Consider the following 18,803-nt stretch of genomic DNA (forward strand, 5'->3'; position numbering starts at 1 on the left):
TAACACTATTAAATGCACTTTAACATCATTGTGATATCCTCCAGTGACCCACCCATTCCTTTTTGAATGAATGATTGTATGAGTTTAAACATTTTCTCTTTACCACTTTAGTGCATTGAATATTTGCATTGAAATAAGTAATTGCAGTGAAATTAAATAACTAATGAATTTATAGACGAACAATTGGTTTGTTGTTTCCGTCTTTTTTGTCTCTATTTATTTTATTAAATGTTTTTAATACAAGTTATTTAATGTTTACTGATTGTTTCAAAGTATTTCAATGTATATTTGTATCTTTCACATTATCATTAATGTTCATGTTATTTTCCTTATCTATCCCTGGCTATTTCCTTTTATTCTTCCTGTCTTTAGATATTGGTTCAAGTAAATTATGACTAATGCAAAAACGCAAATCTGACCTTAAAAAGCTAGAAAGAGGTTTGTTATCCGACGTTCACATTTCCAACCAGTGTGAGACCTACGCTACACATGGACGAACACATTTTGATTATCCGCATGACTTCTTTATCTCTTTATAATCTGCACTCTTTTTTTTGTCAATGGGACTCTCTCGTCTGGTAACACACACACACACACACACACACACACACACACACACACACACACACACACACACACACACACACACACACACACACACACACACACACACACACACACACACACACACACACACACACACACACACACACACACACACACACACACACACACACACACACACACACACACACAGAGTATACCCTTACACAGTTCTCATTTCCATTCAGTTTCCAAGGCAACCAGAAGCCAGGCACAGCTCTTCATAACTTCTCCCCATCGTTGTTAAACAAATAAATGAGATGTTTGAAGGCCTCGTTTGAGTTGACTCATCATGAGAGTTCTCTCAGCGTCCAGCAGAGGGCAGGCACACGCACCAGGTCCCTTATTTTACAGAGGGAGTGTGAGAATAGAGCAGTGATGGAAAGTAAATTTACTTAAGTATTGCACTTAAGTACTTTTGTGACATAGTTGTACTTGAGTATTTCCATTTAATCAAACTGTATACCTCTACTCCACTACATTTCAGAGGCAAATATGATACTTTTACTCCACTACATTTATTTTGACACTCAGATGTACTAGTTGTTACAGTTACTAGTAAATGGGCCATTCTGTATAATGAGTACTTTTACTTTGTGTACTTTAAGTACATTTTGATGCTAACACTTTTAAACGTTTGCTGAAGTGACATCTTGAATTGTAGTATTTTAAAACCCTAGCATTTGTAATTTTACTCAAGTTAAGGTTCTGAGTACTTCTTTCCACACTGGATTAGAGGAGTGTGTGTTTCACTGCGCCCAGCTGATTCAATGTGTGTATTTTCAGGTAAGTCCCAGGTGATGGGGGAGATAAAGATCGCTCTGAAGAAGGAGGTAAAGACGGATGGTGAGCAGCTGGTCCTCGAGATTCTTCAATGTCGCAATATCACCTACAAATTCAAGTCTCCGGACCACCTGCCTGGTAAGAGCAAACACAACACACACACTTACTGTCATTTAGCTTGGATATGCACAAGATCTCAACATGCAGGACTGATTTCTCCATCTTTTATCTTCTTGTTTCCTGTTTTGTCAATACTTCTATAAAGATTCTGCACAGCATTCAAAGAATATTATATGCGATACATATTATTTTCATAATTTGACAGCCAGGAGGCCCACACTGCCCACACTGCCCACACTGCATAGAAAAAGACAGGCATCTGACATAGCACGTACATCCGTGCCAGTTTCTTTAGATGCAGATCCTTTGGTGTCATAATGGTGTCTTTCAGCCAGCATTTCCTTTACCCTGTTCCTGCCCAGATGGATACTTCAGTTAACACCCAGGATGGAAAATAAACGTTATTACTGTAACTGCTGTATCTGTAGTTTAGAAAATCAGCAGCACCCTGAGTCAAAGCTCTACTGTCATATCTGCAGATTAGACAGTACAATATATTTAGATTTCATGTGAACTGGACTTGGCGTTGACAACAATCCCTGACTTGTCTTCCCTCAGCGTAGCCGCCCACCTCTCCTCTTGTGAGATTTACATCTTAATACCCAAGCTGCCTGCTACTTGTTTAATATGCATTGGTTAACAGATTGGATATGCAGGAAAGTCCATTGACAGTAGAGAAAAATGTGGAGCAGTGACTCAGTGCATTAATTCTTTATGGTTGGCTGTGTGCAACTGTGAGTATTTTTAAAGCTGCTGTGTAGACTTTCTACTGTATGTGTTAAGTGGCCATGATTCTCCAATATTAATGACCAAAGCCCATTTTAAACTACGTGTGAAACAAAAGAAAAAGCACAATTTGATGGATGGGATTATTTTTTTGCATAAACAAAAATGGCAGAAAGACATGAAATAAATACCTGTGCTGTAAATGTAGAAACATGATCATTTTAATAAGGAAACATACAACTATTGTTGTGGCAGACGTCATTCTTTGGCGGGGGCTCTCAGGCCCCCCTCTGCCTCCGCGCGTCCTTTTGTGAATGGGTCAGATTAACAGAGGAAGAATTCACAGCAACCATTGGTAAAGTTCTAACAAATATGCTGATTTAATGGCAACAGATACAATAACACAACATCACGAAGTAATCCGCATTACCCCGGCCCTGGTTCTAATGCCGGGAGTACATCATCAGTCTTGATGGCAGGAGGAAAAGAGACCGGACACAAGGACTCAACAGGAGATATTGTAAGAACAAAGGGAGGAGCTGTGTGGATGGTCCTCCCATACAGGTCATCTATTGGCCCATATACAAACGATGGGCTTTCGTAGCGTATCAGCGCGCGCCAGCCGAGATGATCCGGAAACAGTCTCTTAGTTTGAAGCAAAACACATCTGGCGTCCGTTATCACACATTCTTCATAGACTTTCACACACACACTTTCTACAACATTCCAGAGACTTGGGTTGTGTCTAAAGAATATTCCCTTGATCATATCTTACTCCAAATACAATGGTTTAATTTCTCATATTTTCAGCATCTGGTTACACAGACTGCTATTATTAATACAAAGTAATTAAACACACACATCTACTATTCAAGAGATGTATACGTCCCTGACATGTTGGAGATCTTATTATCAAGAAGGTCCCTTCCCCCACCTAGCCTCCTGTCCTGCATAACAGCACCCCCTCCACAGAGTAATAAAACCTGTTTACGCCAACCACCCCGCAATTTTAGTCCTCACATTTATGAAAGAATAAAACAGAGAAATCAATATAAAACACAAACACCAGTATAATTGAGCAGTTATTATACAGCCTTATGGCTCCAGCAATGCACACACACACACACACACACACACACACACACACCACACACACACACACACACACACACACACACACACACACACACACACACACACCACACACACACACACACACACACACACACACACACACACACACACACACACACACACGCACGCACGCACGCACGCACGCACACACCCATTCTACTCTCTGCTGTCTATAGCATATGTCTATATAAGGATATTTCCTCTCTGTCCCCTCCACTTCTCATATCTCCAGTTTCTTGTTCATATAAACTGCTACTATTAAATACAAAGTAATTAAGTACACACATGAATATATAAAAACACACTTCTTATATATCAGGGGACATTAAGATGAATATACCAAAAATACGCTGTATCAAACTTTCACTTCAAACTTTCAAGTTACTTCCATTTTCGCTCACTATAAAGCTTTTTCTCAGCCCAATGGGCTTCCCCTAGGCCAAGATCACATGACTTACTATGTTGTGTGTGTATTTGTGTGTCCACAGATCTGTATGTGAAGCTCTACGTGGTGAACATCGCTACCCAGAAGAGGATCATCAAGAAGAAGACCAGAGTGTGTCGCCATGACCGGGAGCCATCTTTTAACGAAACCTTCCGCTTCTGTATGAACCCGGCCGGACACTCGCTACAGGTAATGCTAATCCAGTCCTTATTACAGCACACACAAACACAGCAGGAAGAGTATACATCGTTTTAATAAGGTATACATTAACTGCTTAAGACATGCTTATTATTTTAGTGGGGTTATTTGCTTTCATGCCGGGAGTTAAGTGTTTCTTAAGTGCATCACTACCCTATTCTCCAGGTAGGACCAAAGATATTTCATGTTTTCTTCCAGGTGAAATTTGTATTTCTATATTTACTCCGTTTACAAGATATACATGGTGTATTGGTAGGATAATATGTACCACCACTTATGGTTCAATGTATTGTATTAAATCGTTTATAAATGTGCTATATAAATAAAACTTGATTTGATTAAAAAAAAATCATTGTGACAAAATATTTTACTGTTCTCAAAGATTGATAAAGGTAACTAAGAGAAATTATCTTTGCACATTTTTGTTAATTTTTTTACGTTTCTTGTCCCCAACAATTGTTTTTTCTTTCTGCTCCTGTAACACTGTGCTTGGACCCCCCTGTGGCCCCCCTCTAAAAGACTACATCTATGATAATACAATGTGTGATAGTGTTGCAGCCAATACTGCGCTGTAACCTGGGTCTAAGATAACAGGAATGGTTTTTTTTCAGTAATGTAATTAAATACATTGAAAATAAGTTACTGAAACAAATTCTGTTACTAAAGAAAATACCAACAAATATTAAGAAATTAAATAAAAACAATGTTTGTCTGCATGAATAATGTATTTATTATCCCCAAACTGCATTTATGTTAATGGTAAAGTCAGTAACTCAAGTTGTAACTCAGTCATTAACACAAATGCTGTTATTAAACAAAAACCAGTGATGGTATTGTATGTTTTTTTGTGCGCTATGACTTCATACTGAACTGAAAAAGTTTAAATCTTGAACTCTGTCTTTGTCTCCTTTGTCCAGCATTTAACATGCCCCTCTCATTCAATAACTATCCCCCAGTTAAATTGGTCTGACCCGCTTTTGCCCCTCTGGGCTTCCGTAGATACCTAGAACCAGGAGACTACTAGCTTAGCTTAGCATAAGGCTGGAAATATCTAACAGAACATGTATATTCCTTTAAACATTCACCAATCTCTTGTTAGACCTGGTTCCTTCACGTACTCAATCATTTGACATATTGTTTGTTTGTTCTTTCAACACCAGCTGTTCCTGGTGTCCAATGGGGGCAAGTTTATGAAGAAGACCCTGATTGGGGAGGCCTACGTGTGGCTGGACAAAGCGGACCTACGCAAGCGAGTGGTGAGCTGGCACAAGCTCCTCGCCAGCACCGCCCAAATCCACTCATAGACAGAAACTCCACCTAAAAAACTCTCATTTGGGGACGCTTAGGTTCAACATCTGTCACACTGATCCACTCCGACTGGATGGGTAAAGGGTGGTTTGGGCTTGGGAATATTTTGTTCAGGGCTCTGAGATTTGGAAGATGCTTTTGTTCGTAAGGGCACCTCTGATGATCGTTTCTGTCCTGCAGGAGGGTTGGGGGGAGTAGTGATGCGTTTACAGGAAACTAAGCTAAGTTTACAGGAAGTACAGTGTACAGTAGTGAAGCCAGGGCTGAGGAGAACACAGGTGCTGAGGTCAGAGGTCAAGCACGGAATCAACCAGGTATTACACTCTTTAATTCACTACACACACACACACACACACACAATTATTCACGACAAGTTTGCACACTCATTCACGCAGAAGAGACATTTTAATTCTACAGGGAATGGACACACTTCTGATTTATTTATGTAGATGTTTTATCCATTCCTTCATTGCTTTACTATGAGAGTTTTATTGATTTACAAAGCATTTTGGGAATGAAATAGTGAAGACTCCGCTGCGGAGACCTCGTATTTATTTTTGTATTAGGATATTAGCGTAGAGTTCTATCATTTGTCTTCTTCTCAATTATTGAAAAGATAATCTATCCTGGGAAGGAAGCATCATATATTTTATAACACACTACCTAGCATTCCAGTCCAAGAGAAAAAATAAATCTCTGAATGCATGAATTTATTATCTCCTTGTTCACTTTGCACCCCATCTTTTCTCTCCCTAAGTGTAAACACAGTTATATCAAATGATGTATATTGTTTGATAATGATTAATATGGATATATAATTGGATACTATATATTGTGCACATGAGTCTATCTATCTGGTATGCATTGCCACATGTTCTGCACAAAAAACAATCACCTCTAAGGTTCACTCTGTACATAGTGAAGTGTCATAGCTGGAAAGGAATTATAACATATATAGATAGATATATAGATATCTTTATTAGAGACAATCGAGTCTTGATGATTGTGACATAGAGCTTTTATTTACCCATGATGCCCCTTAGAATGTGAGATGTTTACCATATGAGATTTTATTATTTTTCTTTGTGAGATCCAGGCACATTACGAGTCTTATATTCACCCTGCTTTCACTCATAGGAGCAGTCAACCTAACAACGCACGCTTTTGTGGTATTTTGCACTTTTTTCTGCTTAGAATGTAAAACCGATGTCATCGTCCTGCTAAAAATTGGAGATGATTTACCTTACAAGGGCGGGAAGTAGAGAGGTAAAGTAAAGCGATGAAAATATCTGGAGATATTGTAGCGAACAAAAGACAAATGTGCCGGGAACCATCCACGAAAAAGCACTATTACCATTCTAAGATACGTCAATGCTATCGTTGTAGCATGTTGATGTTTTGTCCCAGTTTTTGTCATATACGTGTTGTCTTGTTATTGCCACTTCCACAAATTGTCAATGTTGTGTCTTTAAAAGTCCATAATGTCTTAGTAAATGTCCTACCATGTGCTATTTAGGGGGGAAAGAGGTAGGCTTCATTTAGCATTTTCAGTCCAAATTAGCAGTAAAAGTTGATATCGGAGTCATATGAAACATCTTCTGAATAAAGGTGGTAACTGCATCATGACTCAGCAGATAGTTGAAAAAAGAGGAAGCATTTATCTTGATTTTTCTTTCGCACTGTTTTCATGCCCTCCATGAAACGCTTAATCCTTTAATATCATTTCTATACAAATCTTTTATTTATTGACTGTGAGACTATTTTATATGGTGTATTATATTTGTTTACAGTTCATATCAGGTGTACATAAAAGACAAGTTGGGACATTTGTTTTTATACACACCGTATTGTTGTTTACAAGGTTCAGAGGGCCTGGAACTCAGAGAACTAACTGTGTTGTCCTTGTGTGCACCAACACACATACGGACATTAACATGCACACATCCTGAATTTCACAGCCGGGAATCAAGATAAGAAAAGATAACATACCCATTTAAACATTTCATGTTCTCCCCTTTTGAATAGTTAATTGTAAGCACTTGAATAACTGAAATGTTTTAAGGTCAGTGTGTGGTTTTCTTATTTTCATACCTGTGTGTTTGTGTAAAGCATCTCCAGACCAGTCCATGCATGTCATAGGCCAAATTGCATATCTCTTCTTTTACTGTAAGTGTTGTCTGTCTAAAAATATCAACTTTTAAAATCTCTCTAAAAAGATGAACACACTCACACAAACACATACACACGCACACACACATGCTATCTCTATTTCCAAACTTGTAAATACAAAGCTTTTTTATACTGGGGTTTGGGGAGCAATAGGTCTTTTAGCAGACTGAAAAAAGGTGTGTAATCATAGAAGTAAAAGGAAGTTGTTTTTTTCTCTTGATCAATGTACAGCGGATAGACTGAGAAACAACGTTATGTCTGTTTATAGGGACAGATTTACCCGACCCTTAACACCAAACACTTAAGGTTTACCAGAGTCTAACTACACAGAAGTCTATCTTAACTCGAGCAGTTGCAGGAGAATTTAAATGTGCTCACACTGGATGTTGCATGTTTCGTTGGTGGTTCATACTATTTTTGTGTCCAGATATTATTAAAGAAAAAAAAAAGAATGAGGTAGCGAAAGATATAGAACAAAACTGTCGTAGAGAAGGAAATGATGAAGAAAAACCTATTAAGATTATCGATGATGTATGCTGACTGTACAAAGATTATGCTTGTAAAACCCATCTGGTTTTTCACTTGTAAGTAAACAGAAAAAAAATCTACTGTCATGGTTTTGTGATTGTATACAGGAGGTATTGATAAATTATGCAAATTGTGCTGTAAAAATGGCTGTTGCCCCATGTCTAAATATTAAATATCAGTACAAAGGAAATGCTGTTGGGAATTGTATTATTGACAATAACACAGTTCTTTTATTTTATTTGTTTTATCCAGTGGCGACTGGTCATTAGGGGCAGGTGGGGCACAGCCCCACCTAGTGTCAGCAGAAAGTATTACAAATAATGATTACTAAAAAATGCAAAAAATTAATTAAAAAAAATATTAAAATATATTAAAAGATCATGTTTAATCATCTGATTCGTCTGTACATTGCTGTTTTAGTCTGTGTTATTCTAATTAGTGTCTACAGTGTGTGCCTATTGAGCTGTTTAGAGCCATGTGGGACAAAACCCGATCCTGCCCCTCCCTCTCCCTGTTTAAGTCAATGGTGACTGTAAAAACTACACTGCGCATGCTCAGAGCATTGTCCTATTTAAAGAGCCTGTGACACGGTTTTCCCCCATCATCCAAACCCATCAATTTGAGTACACATTGTCCCCTTGAAAACCGTTACTGAACTGATTTTGGATATTTGTACTTTGATAACCATTAATCTGCCCTTCAATGTTGACAATTTTCTGGATCTTCTCGCGGATTCTTCAAGTGTCACAGCGCTCCAGCTGCACTGTTCAGGATCCCAGCATCTGCATGTAAACCTTTATATATATACAGTCAGATGTAAACGCACGACGGCGCACACAGCAGCAAGCTCAGACAGCGATGACAGGTTAATGTTGAACGTGTCTGAGAGCTCATATGAGGCTGAAGGATCGGTTTATGTTGTATCTGTTAGAAGTTTAGGAATGAGGTGCGTCAATATGGGCGATCATATGGTCATGTAGCCAGTGGTGGAATGGGACTAAAAATCACCCCGGGACTCTCGACCGGCCCACTTCGGTACCGCTAGTAAATTGTCAACGGGGGGAGTGGGGGATGTCAGGAGCGGCGGGTGCTGTAGATAGTAAATGTAAATATGTAAATATTTGTGTCACTGCATCCTGGTAAAATACAAATATAATGTATAATGTCTGTGTCTTTGACATTAGCGCTGCTAGCCACCTGTGCCCTGTACTACGAAGCCAGTTCAACAGACCCTGGATATGTTTGAGTAACAAACAAACTAACAACAACAAACTAACAAACGAGATCTCGCTAAGCGGTCCTACGACGCTGGTTATCAACTCGGTAAATCAAGCCAGGGTTTCTCTCTCCAGCTGAGAGCGCGTTCACGTCTAAGAGACGAGTGGATCTGACTTTAATTACATTTGTCTCGAGTGTTTCGTCAACATAATGTGTTAAATAATACTTCTGCATACAGTCTGTGACACTGTGAGTGTTGCACGGCCAGATGAGGCTGGAGAAGCTTACTCAGATAAGGAAATATATGATATATTATGATATTATATGATCGATGATCTGATTGATGATGTAATATGAATGATAAGTGCGACACGTCGGCGTCTTCTCTGCATACGGCAGTTTAAACTGTATTTCCTTTATCCTGTAATATGACTTGAGAGATTTAAACTCCGCACACTGAGTTGATCTCTTTTCTATAGACGCCGGAGGCGGGCAGCGTCAGGTAAAAGAAGTTATTTAGCCTTCTCAAACCTGAGCCTCACGCGCCGCCTATGGGGGATGTGCTAGTTACTTATCCGACCGGCCCACTTCGGTACCGGCCCATCGGGATTCGTCCCGATGGCCAGTCCGCCACTGCACCCAGCCCACGTAAATTGTCAACGGGGGGAGCCTCGCTGCGGGGAAACGGTGGACCTAGTGTCCCGATCGGAGTGGGAATAATAATAATAATCCGTGCATTTTATCCATTAATTTTCCCAACATTGTGGTAAAAAAAACACACGTTTAATCCATGTTGTTGGTGTACTACAACTACAAAAAGCATCGGTTTGTTTTCTCATCAGGAAATGCAGACCGGTTCAAACAAACGATTTGTAATCATCATCCTCACTCATCATTTAATGTATCATATGTTCGCCGAATTGACATGAAAGCACTAATAAATGTAGTTTCATCCACTTGAGTTTACAACCACAAAAATAATCGATTTGTTTTTATATCACATCCGACGGGAGGAAATTCAGCAGCTCTCACTCCCGATTTTTAATCCTAATGTAATCATCATCTTCACCACGATCATTTATGTTTATGTCGCCGAATTGACATGAAAGCACTGACAAATATGAATATACTGTAGTCAATTTCATTAAAACGTTATTAACGTGCCTAATCTCAGTAATTCACAATTTCTACGCATGACACAACACACTTTGTCCGTGTTTGGCTCTCGAAGCGTTCCCGCATTGATGTCACTTCCGGCTTCCCCCAAAACTTCAAAATGAGTCGAAGGAATTTCCCCGCGATGTTCGAAATTATTGATATTTAACGAAACGGTATCGCTTTTTCTTTTTTAAACTGACGGTTCGAGATTACTAGTCGCCCAATATTTCATTGCACAACAGTTGTTGGGATGCTGTCACAGGCTCTTTAATGTGTGTGGCAACAAAATAATGACCATAGGCCAGGGGCATAGAGCTGCCATCCCCACCATACCTCATCTCACAGTCACATCATTCAGAGCTGATTGGCTGTAAGTACGTGTGCCGCGAAAAGTGTGGTGTGTGAAGAGCAGACGAGAGAGCTGCAGTGACGCGTCCTAAAACCAGGAAGTAAGCTGCGCATGGCTTCCCTCGACAAAAAAGCAATGAGATTTCTCCATAGGATTTTAGAAAATAGCTCAAAATAAGATCTGTGGGAAACAAACCTGTTAGATAAATGCACGTTTTGTTCAGCCGGATAATATCCACATGTCTACCCTACTTTTATAATTTTCGAATCATAAATCTATTGATTAGATTAGATTTATGATAGACTTTTGAAACTACAAGAACATAACATAGAGATTTTTGTCCAGAAGGATAGGCAAATGGACTTCATCTTCAAGTCAAGGTAAGACTGCAATTTTATTGAAAATGGGATCTTACTAAGAGAGAACAATTCAATATTTAAATGATAAAATTACATGTTTTGGGTATCCTTCTGTTGAACTGTCTGTTTAAAATTAATTGAAGCATCAGACTAAAGAGGCTTTTGAAAATAATATTATATTTTGATTTAGGTCAAAATATAATATTTGTAAACCTGAAGAGTCAGTGCCAGTGCCTCGCCAGCCATGAACCTCACTGCAGAAGCTTATATATAGACATCTGAGTTTTTTGTGCCCCACCACTTTTGTACATATAGAAACGCCACTGGTTTTATCTACTTTTCAAAGCTGGTTAATGCATTGTTGTATTGATGCATGATGTAACCACAGGATGGTGCCAATGGCTTTCAATTTGAGTCCATGGTCCATGGCCGTGGTTGCGGTCGGATAGTTTAAAAATCAGCTCCTATATTCTAACCTTATCTCCTATTCCTTGACCTCTGAGTGAAACGTCACAGGGTTAAGGGATAGTGGATAGGAGAATTCAAAAGGACTTAGGAGAAGAGACTGCGGTACTTTAGAGAATCCGAAAGCACTTTCAGTATCCGACGTGTTTATGATGCGCCAGCGGACGTCATTTTGTGCGTCTGCTGCTGTGGGGAAACTATGGAAACTACAGTTTTCTATACAGCGGACTACAACATGAACATGGATGTTTAATAAGAACGACGGACTCATCTAGAGACTCTGCACCGTGCTCTGATGCTGTTGCTTTGCTTTATGAACGTGGACAACAGAGACACATATTCTTCATGACCGAAGTTGGAATTGAAATAAAAAATGAAAGTGAAACTTATGCTCGTCACCCTCCCCCTCCGGTCCACATTAATACAAATGATCCCAATACGTATGATTGTATGAACTATGAAAAGATCTTAAAATCAATACAAATGTATTTATTATAAACGTTAGTCCTTAATCACTGTGTACATCACCATTCAAACATCTTTTAAAAGTTGAACAAACCCCACACAGTTCAGTGAAATGTTGACTTTATTTAATAATTTCAGTAAAAACTAACGTTCATATTTCTCTTTTTGATTATAATACTGATGAAAGTTCAAAACAAAGCACTTTGGCAACTTACCACATACGTTTTAAAATGCTTAATAAGCACCGCAACTTTCATGATATCATTTCTCCGTCATAATCGCTTGTTTCCGTGAACGGTCGACTGTTGTGTGATGCAAATGCTGCGGCTGCAATGCATTGTGGGGCAGCATTTTCTCCTCTCCTTTTGGTTAAGGAGGTCCAGTGGTTCCTAAGCTAAAGGAGGTTATAAAGGAAGTTTGAAACCTCCTGTCCTATCATTCTAGAGAATTCGAACGGCACTTATCATGGCTGCCACTGAGAGACTTCCGGGTCATTTCACTCCGTTAGGAAGATTCCTAAGCTAAATGGACTATTCGACTTCAGCCCGAGGGTCCTTCTCACTTCGGTTAAATGGATTCCTTGCGTCCCTCACTTGCGTCATTTCCCTGCGACTAGTCCCTCCCTCCAGGGAAGCATGGAGAGATGCAAGGAAACCATGGCTGCAGTCGAATAGTCCAAAGATCAGCTCCTAAGTTCTAACCCTATCGTCTATTCCTTGACCTCTGAGTGAAACGTCACGGGGTTAAGGGATAGTGGACAGGAGAATTCAAAAGGACTTAGGAGAAGAGACTGCGGTACTTTAGAGAATCCGAAATGCACTTTCAGTATCCGACGTGTTTATGATGCGCCAGCGGACGTCATTTTGTGCGTCTGCTGCTGTGGGGAAACTATGGAAACTACAGTTTTCTATACAGCGGACTACAACATGAACATGGATGTTTAATAAGAACGACGGACTCATCTAGAGACTCTGCACCGTGCTCTGATGCTGTTGCTTTGCTTTATGAACGTGGACAACAGAGAAACATATTCTTCATGACCAAAGTTGGAATTGAAATAAAAAAGGAAAGTGAAACTTATGCTCGTCCCCCTCTCCCTCCGGTCCACATTAATACAAATGATCCCAATACGTATGATTGTATGAACTAAAGATCTTAAAATCAATACAGATGTATTTATTATAAACGTTAGTCCTTAACATCTATCACTGTGTATATCACCATTCAAACATCTTTTAAAAGTTGAACAAACTCCACACAGCTCAGTAAAGACTGTGAAATGTTGACTTTATTTGATCATTTCAGTAAAAACTAACGTTCATATTTCTCTTTTTGATTATAATACTGATGAACGTTCAAAACAAAGCACTTTGGCAACTTACCACCTATGTTTTAAAATGCTTAATAAGCACCGTAACTTTCATGATATCATTTCTCGGTCATAATCGGTTGTTTCCGTGAACGGCCGACTGTTGAGTGACGGCAAATGCTGCGGCTGCAAGGCATTGTGGGGCAGCATTTTCACTTCTCCTGTCGGTTAGGGAGGTCCAGTGGTTCCTAAGCTAAAGGAGGTTATAAAGGAAGTTTGAAACCTCCTTTCCTATCATTCTCATCATTCTAGAGAATTCGAACGGCACTTATCATGTCTGCCACTGAGGGACTTCCGGGTCATTTCACTCCTTTAGGAAGGTTCCTAAGCTAAATGGACTATTCGACTTCATCCCACGAGAAGCAGGGAAATTAGTTTTAAGATCAATGGGACGTCCTTTCCTCCGGAGCGTGACGTGAAGCGACGTCCATTTGTGATGACGCTGCACAGCTGATCGTCTGACAGCAGCTCTGTCCCCGTTATTTCCACACACACCCCCGCCTCTGTTAGTGCACATTTACTGACACAAACATTTCTATCATCTGTTGTAGACCCAAATAAATAAAATCAAATAAGAACTCATTCTATAAAAAATAAACGCCATTCTTAAAATGTATAAACGAAAAAAGCGATCATGGAAATGTTTCCAATAAATGAATAAAACATTTTTTGACCACTTTGTTGTTCAGATATATCACATATTTGTAACTAAATTATTAATTGTAACAAAACACAGTATAGACCAGTGGTTCTCAAAGTGGGGGGCGCCGAGGCATGACAAGGGGGGCGTGAGAGACCAGGAGGAACAATTGTTATTTAAAAAAAAAAATGTTTTTATATATAGATATTTTGAAAAATTATTGATTCGAAATGATACAGTACTATTACGTCTGGGTCTCTGTGTTTCATTAAAGCTCGGCTCTGTGTGTGTGTGGAACGAGCCATTTTGGGTACCGGAGATCGTTGTTGTTAGCTTCTGGTGCTATCGAGCTACGCTAACGGATATAAGGAGTTTTTTCAACAACAACGTGGAGGAGAGTCCTCTCCTGTCAGACTGAGAGACTCAGTGAACTAAAGAACTCTCTCAGTGTTATCTCAGTGGGTCTTAAACGTTTTGGTCACCATTAATGTAAACAATTATTTCCGAGGCACACGTTTATCATTATAGTTATAAAAAAATAAGAGAATAAATTAAAAACAGATATGAAATACTATATGACATTAAAAAAAGAATAAAGTTTAAAAGGGAGTGATTTGTCAAATATCCATAAAGAAAAAGTTAATCTGTTTACAGTTCTGTTTCATATGGGTGTTGAGAGATGTATCCATATCTCTTCATTTTGCTCTCAAAGTGCACCAGATTGATGCTTTTAACTTCAATATTTAAAAATCTTCCCGGGGGAGCTTGGTGTGAGGTCCACACACCACCTATAAAAATAGCACTTTACCCCTGCTTATAGGGGGTATATGGTTTATATGCTTATATGCGGCTTATATGCCGTGAGCTGATATCGAGCCTTCATTGTAACAGTCGCGGGTACATTGTGTATTTGCGTGGGGAGTGTTGCAGTAGAAAATTCCACTGTAGCGCCCGGTACATTAATGGGAAACCCTAAATGTTTGAGCACCCTCTATGAAACGTCAAGCTACCCCACAGCACCCCCAAAATAAATCTCTGGCGCCGCCACTGAGCCTGACTATTTGTGTTGGGGGGGGCCCGACTTTTTTTTTTCTCCAAAGGGGGGGCCTGACAGAAAAAGTTTGAGAACCACTGGTATAGACTGAGGAGTGACTCCCGTGAGGTTCATGTGTTTTCTTCACTCCGCTGGGAAACTGCTCTCATGTCAAGAAGCATCAGATCAGTGCATGCACTGCATCGTCCAATCAGTGAGCGATACACAGTAAGGGGGCGGGGCGAGTGTCTGAGGATTTCATCGAAGGATGGTCTGGTGGTTCCTCGGTTATAGCTCCTCCATTATCGCTCCTCGCTCCTCCAGCAAAAATAAGGCCATTGGGACGCTACTCAAGATGGCGCAGACAAATCAACTTCCGGTGAGACCGAGACCGAGGAGTGAGGAAATGAAAAATAAGAGAAGTGAGAAGGGCCCAGAGAGAGTTATGGGGGTTGTTGTTAGCATCTGGTGCTAGCTCGGAGCTAACGGAGATTAGAAGCCCCCCCCCCCCCCCCCAGAGGATGTGAGATCATCACAAATTAAACAGGCTCACATGAGAGGATACTAGATAAGTTTGCGCACTCATTACACTACACATTTTTCCTGGATTAGTTAACACCATAGTCCCTAATATATTTGTAGAAAGGCAGGAAATGGAATTAAATCGAGAACAATGTTTCATTGCGGAGGACCCCCTGTTTTGTGTCCCCCCCACTTCTCAAACCAAAGTTACACCCTTGCCCACGGCCCATGTGTCCTTACAGGACCAATCAACACAGGTGTTTCCACTTATTGGTTGATTACACCTCTTCTCAGCTCTAAGATGTGCTTGTGTGTTTGATTGACAGCTCTCCTCTCCTATGGCATCTCCACATCCATCTTCAAGGTAAGAGGCGGTCTAATTTGCACCTACTGTGTGCAAAGGGCCTTAATCCTCAATTATTTATAAATATGTCTATGATTTATACACAAAGGAAGACAAAAGATCTAAGAATTTGCCCACATTTCTTAAAGATCAAACATGGTTGTATTTCTTGCCGCTTACATTGTTTAAGAGGTAAAGCCCATATACTAATAAACTTAACAAGTGGCCTGGTATGAGGCTTGAGTGTGTTTAGTCAGCTAGCATTCACAATATAGATACAATGTTATTGAAACTAAATGGAATGCAGCCCTAATTGATTTTGACATTTCTGCTTTTTTTCGTAGACATGTATGACTTATGTGAATGTCTTGATGAGCAGGTGGACATACCTCTGTTTTCTTTTAATTGTGAATGATGACTTGTTGTGTTGTAAAGCGCTCTGAAGGGTTACAAAGACAGGAAAATGGCTATATAATTGCTGTTAATTCACATAGGCCGTTTGACAGGCTTCACTTCATTTTCTCTCATCATCTTATCAGGGAGAAGCGATTCAGCCGGTCTAATCACTTGTTGCAAAATTTACGGTGTACATATCTAAAACCTGGCTTACACTCTTTTTTCATCACTAAAACCACTGCTGTTGCATCTTTCCACTCTACATGATTTCACTTTTCAATCCGCCCCCCACAGCACTCCAGAACCTAATTGTATCACTGGACTTTTAAGGTATATCTGATATGAACTAATTATGAACACATGCCAATAATGTCACATTCTGTTAATCTGCCAAAGAAGGGAATGTTACTTGCTCACTTGAATGTGTGTAGTTTGAGGAATAAGGTGCATGAACTCTGGAATTTGGTAGAATCAAATAATATACACATACTGGCTATCTCAGAATCACACCTGGACTCATCTGTTGATGATTCAGAGGTTGCAATGCATGGTTACAATCTGTTCAGAAAGGATAGAGATAAGAATTGTGGCGGAGTTTTGATTTATGTACAAAATCATATTCCAGCTAAAGTACGATACGACCTAATGAAAAATGAAATAGAAGCTTTATGGTTACAAATACAATTGCCAAATTTAAAACCCATATTAATTGGATGCTGTTATAGGCCACCGAGTGCCAATTCAAACTATCTAGATGGTATTTGTGAAATGGTAGATAATACAGCTGAGTGTAATAGCGAAATATATTTCATGGGAGACCTGAATATCATTGCCTTCAATGAGAAATGCCCTATGTGGAACAAGATTGCATTAGCTGCCAAAATGTATAATATGACTCAGGTAATAACATCACCAACCAGAAGGGCTACAAATAAACATGGGGCTATTACAACGACCTGCATTGACCACATCTATACTAACAGGCCAGAGCACTGCACTAAAGCGTTGTCACTCACAGTTGGCTTTAGTGATCAAAATCTAGTTGCTATCGTACGCAAGACCAAAATACCTAAGGCTGGCTCCAAGATAAATTATAGAAGGTCTTAAAGGGTTTAATCAGGAACAATTTGTAGAGGAGGTAAAGAATGTGCAATGGTTTGATGTTTGCCATGAGGAAAACCCAGAAAAAGCACTGGGAGTATTTATGAAGTCTTTCATGGGGATTGCCGATCAGCATGTTCCTATGAGAAAATGGTCTGCCCGGTCAAAGTGTGCACCTTGGTTGAATGACGAGATGAGAAGTTTAATGGTCCAACGAGATGATGCTAAAAAAACTGCAGACAGAACAGGTTCTCTATGTGACAAACAACAACAAACAACAAACTAAGAAATGCGGTAACCAAATTGAATAAATGTAGAACGAGGGAATACTACATGCAGGAAATCAGTGATTCTACGAATGATGGAAACAAATTATGGAAAATATTGAATAACATAATGGGGAGGAACTCAAACATGCATCCTTCCTTTATAGAAACCGAGGGTAAATTCATTATCAAGCCAGCAGGTATTGCAAATCATTTTAATGATTATTTTACAAATAATCTAGATAAGCTGAGGAATGCCATGGGTGCAGTCGAGGACACAGTGTCACATCACATCATTAAAGGTCGTATCATGAGGGAAAAGCAGTGCATGTTTGAATTCCACAATGTTACAGAAGAATATGTTGAAAATATGCTTTTACATCTGTCCGATGATAAATCTCCTGGGATTGACAACTTGGATGGTAAACTGCTCAAAATGACGGCCGAATACATATCCAAGCCATTGAGTCACATTTTTAATAAAAGAGATCTGGAAGGAAGCCAAGGTCATCCCATTACCCAGGGATAAAAGAAAATCCTTTGCTGGTTCCAATAGTCGACCGATAAATCTCCTCTAAATTAATAGAAAAAATAGTATACACCCAAATTCAATACTACTTTTCAAGTAACAATCTGAGAACGAACTACCAACATGCCGATAGAGATGGTCACTCTACAAGTACAGCACTTGCACAAATGACCGACGACTGGTTAACCCTCTGGAGTCTAAGGGTATTTTCTCGAATTTTTGATGTTTTCTTAAATCCCCTTTTAAATGTATTTCTTCTAACATGGCACCATGTGTTAAATATCAAAATGTTCAGGACAATCTCTGGTATTGCTATATATGCAAATTACTCACCTTTGAGCACTGTTTGATGAGATAAGTAGCTCAAAAGCTTAAAATGTTACATCCGATTTTCAGAAAATCTTCAAAACTCAAAATGTACTCATGTGATCGAAATGTTTTGGTGTTTTAGATTTGGTTACCAAAGTCGTAGGATCACAAAAGCAGTGATATATTTGAATTACACTGTATATAAATGTGTAATTCATGTCTAAAATTAAAAAAATGTAATTCGAATTTTGAGTAAAACAAGTGTTT

The 18,803-nt window shown here is 39.3% G+C and overlaps 1 protein-coding gene across 1 annotated transcript in view; it reads left to right on the forward strand.

Moving 5' to 3' along the window:
- The window catches only part of LOC117468437 (protein piccolo-like), a 78,130-nt gene extending 69,853 nt beyond the window's left edge, over nucleotides 1-8,277 (forward strand). Inside the window, 3 exon segments of the mRNA XM_071201735.1 lie at nucleotides 1,390-1,524; nucleotides 3,855-4,000; nucleotides 5,170-8,277. Of these exon segments, the coding sequence (XP_071057836.1) occupies nucleotides 1,390-1,524; nucleotides 3,855-4,000; nucleotides 5,170-5,313 (425 nt within the window). The 3' untranslated portion in view covers nucleotides 5,314-8,277.
- The last annotated feature ends 10,526 nt before the right edge of the window (nucleotides 8,278-18,803 follow it).

The sequence above is a fragment of the Pseudochaenichthys georgianus genome, chromosome 23 (genome assembly GCF_902827115.2).
Source record: "Pseudochaenichthys georgianus chromosome 23, fPseGeo1.2, whole genome shotgun sequence".
In the NCBI taxonomy this organism is placed as follows: domain Eukaryota; kingdom Metazoa; phylum Chordata; class Actinopteri; order Perciformes; family Channichthyidae; genus Pseudochaenichthys; species Pseudochaenichthys georgianus.